The sequence below is a fragment of the Eriocheir sinensis genome, chromosome 18 (genome assembly GCF_024679095.1).
Source record: "Eriocheir sinensis breed Jianghai 21 chromosome 18, ASM2467909v1, whole genome shotgun sequence".
In the NCBI taxonomy this organism is placed as follows: Eukaryota; Metazoa; Arthropoda; class Malacostraca; order Decapoda; family Varunidae; genus Eriocheir; species Eriocheir sinensis.
In genome coordinates, this window is record NC_066526.1 from 12,887,483 (window position 1) to 12,889,982 (window position 2,500).

The 2,500-nt window shown below is 49.1% G+C and overlaps 2 protein-coding genes across 2 annotated transcripts in view; one reads left to right on the forward strand and one right to left on the reverse strand.

Moving 5' to 3' along the window:
- Positions 1–2,500, forward strand: part of LOC127000314 (doublesex- and mab-3-related transcription factor 1Y-like) — a 15,723-nt gene that overhangs the window by 9,758 nt on the left and 3,465 nt on the right. Inside the window, exon 3 of the mRNA XM_050863892.1 lies at positions 1,265–1,433. Within this exon, the coding sequence (XP_050719849.1) occupies positions 1,265–1,287 (23 nt within the window). The 3' untranslated portion in view covers positions 1,288–1,433. The remainder of the gene's footprint in view (positions 1–1,264; positions 1,434–2,500) is intronic.
- Positions 1–2,500, reverse strand: part of LOC127000313 (uncharacterized) — a 10,641-nt gene that overhangs the window by 3,849 nt on the left and 4,292 nt on the right. Inside the window, exon 5 of the mRNA XM_050863890.1 lies at positions 17–166. Coding sequence (XP_050719847.1) covers positions 17–166 — 150 coding nt within the window. The remainder of the gene's footprint in view (positions 1–16; positions 167–2,500) is intronic.

Here is a 2,500-nt window from a genome sequence, read left to right on the forward strand (position 1 = left end):
CCAGCCGCAGCCTCACCTCAGAATCAGCTGCATGGCCTCACCCAGCAGACCACAGTTGTCCGGCGCATAGTTGAGGTTCAGCTCACAAATGGTTCTCAGGAGACACGCGCGCCCGTCGAGTCCCGCAGACTGGAAGCTGTTCTGGACCACACGGTACACGACCTCCCTTGGGACGCGAGGGAGAGGGGTTAGGGCAGAGGAAGTTATTGTAGGAAGATAGTTAAGAAATCTCTCTTTTCATTGAGTCTCTGAAGGGAGAAGAGAGAGATCGTAGGCTCTGTTGGACACTCTGTTCCCCTTCCCATATATCAATCTTGCTTTGCTTATATTGATTTCCTTTCATTCTCCTCCTCCTCCTCCTCCTCCTACCTGTCACCGCCTGCCAGGTTGCCCTCCGTGGGTGCCTGGCGCGTCACCCTGTTCTGCACCCCCCAGGAGTTGGCATCTGACGTCAGCCCCAGAGTGTCGAGGTCGACTGAAACACGAGGAGTCGAGATTTTAGAACAGCGATGTGCTGCGCGCCCACGAAAGAACTTGAAGCCGTCAGGAAAGGCCGGGGTTAGCGCAAACCAAGTTTGTACAGTGAACTGCACAGTGACACTAAGTGTATTTGGGTCCTTAAACAGCACTCTAGCACTCTACCCTTGAAGAAAAAACTCTTGAAAATACTCTGCATGACTTCATATGAAAAAGGACTCTACACATATTTAGACCTTAAGAAGAAGAAAACTCTGCGTGACCAAAACCTCCACCTTCAACAGGACTACATACTGGTGAAGGGCATAGAGACGGTGGCTGAAGACCCGTAGCCCAGGGGGTAGTCTCTGTCCATGGGGAGGCTGAGGGTGGGTGTCACGATGAGTACCGCCCCCGGGGGCATGGTAAGGCGGCCCTGGGGTGTCACGTACAGCACCCCGGACTGGAACCCGCCCGCCGTGCCCTGCGGAATCGTGCTGGAAGGGTGCGCCAAAACGTATTAGTTATTCCGTGTGTGTCTTTGTATTCCTGTGTGGGTGTTTGTATTAATTTCAACCCTCAGCTCAACGCGGGCATCGTCGCGCCATGAAAAAAAACATTGTGTGTGTTGGTCTGCGTTGTGTTCGTGATTCTAACTTGTGTCTTTATATAATAGTTACCTGTTTTGTGTTACGTGTGTGTGTGTGTGTGTGTGTGTGTGTGTGTGTGTGTGTGTAAGAGAATACATTTAAGAGCGAAAGAGAATGAATAACAATAAATATAAATGAAATCGTAACTCTCCTCTCAGGCTGGCTCGCGGGAAGGTCATAAGGTCACGGGGTCAGGAGATGGAAGCGGACAGACCACACTCACGTGTTGCCGAGCGGGGTGGCGGCGACGTGACCTGTTGCAGTGGCCACCAGGAGCACCAGACAGAGGGGCAGACCACTCGGACCACTCATCGTTCTGGGGGAGAGGTGAGTTGCACTGAATGTTAATAGTATTGGTTATTATAGTAAGTTAAGTGCTGTTATATAAATACTGCTTCTTCCTCCGTTTCTTAATAGTGTTAGACGTCGTAGTTAATAAGTAAATGTTAATAGTCTTTATCATACAGTCAGTTAGTGTTGAGTACTGCACTGGATTCTTACAAGTGACTGTGAGATGCGAAGACCAGACGTGTGTTAGTGTGTTCCCAGCTGGAGTCCAACCTCTCCTGACCTGCTTCCTGCTTGCTCCCCCTTATATACCGGAGCCCAGCGTAGCCCCCTCCTCATCCCTTGCCCTCTCCCTGCCCTCGTCTGTACGCCCGTGCAGTCTCGTCTTGACATTGAAAGTAACGGTATTAGGATATTCACCTCCGTTTTTAGGTCATTGCATTAGGATTGGAGGGCGAAAAAGTTGCCCCGATCCGTTTGTTTTCTTCCAGACCCAAAAACAATCATGTAGTGTCGCAGTCCGTCCCTTCCGAGTTCCGTTTTTTTTTCCTCTCAAATATAACGAAGGACTGAGTCTGTATTAAGAGATGGTGTAGAGGCCTTGAACGCAACGTGGCTGTATTTTTTTGTTTATTTTGTTTTGTTTTTCTTCTGTATTTGTTTTATTCGCTTTTCAGTTTTCTTCTTCGTCGTCGGTATTGTCCTTCTTCTCCTCTTTCTTTTTTTTATTTGTTATTTTTCTTGGTGTTCTTGTTCCTTTGCTTCTTTTTCCTCCTCCTCCTTAAAGGTACATGGTGTTCCCCTCTAACCATTTCCTACCGCCACGTTGCCGGAGGGAGAGGTGGGTGGGGAGAAGCCTTCATCTATTCTGTCCTGTCCTACCACACGTAGATTACTCGTAGTAGCGGTAGTAAACAGACACCCTCGCCATAGACCGCCAGCTCTTCTGGTGTGTGTTCTTCCTATGTATTTTCTCTCTCTCTCTCTCTCTCTCTCTCTCTCTCTCTCTCTCTCTCTCTCTCTCTCTCTCTCTCTCTCTCTCTCTCTCTCTCTCTCTCTCTCTCTCTCTCTCTCTCTCTCTCTCTCTCTCTCTCTCTCTCTCTCTC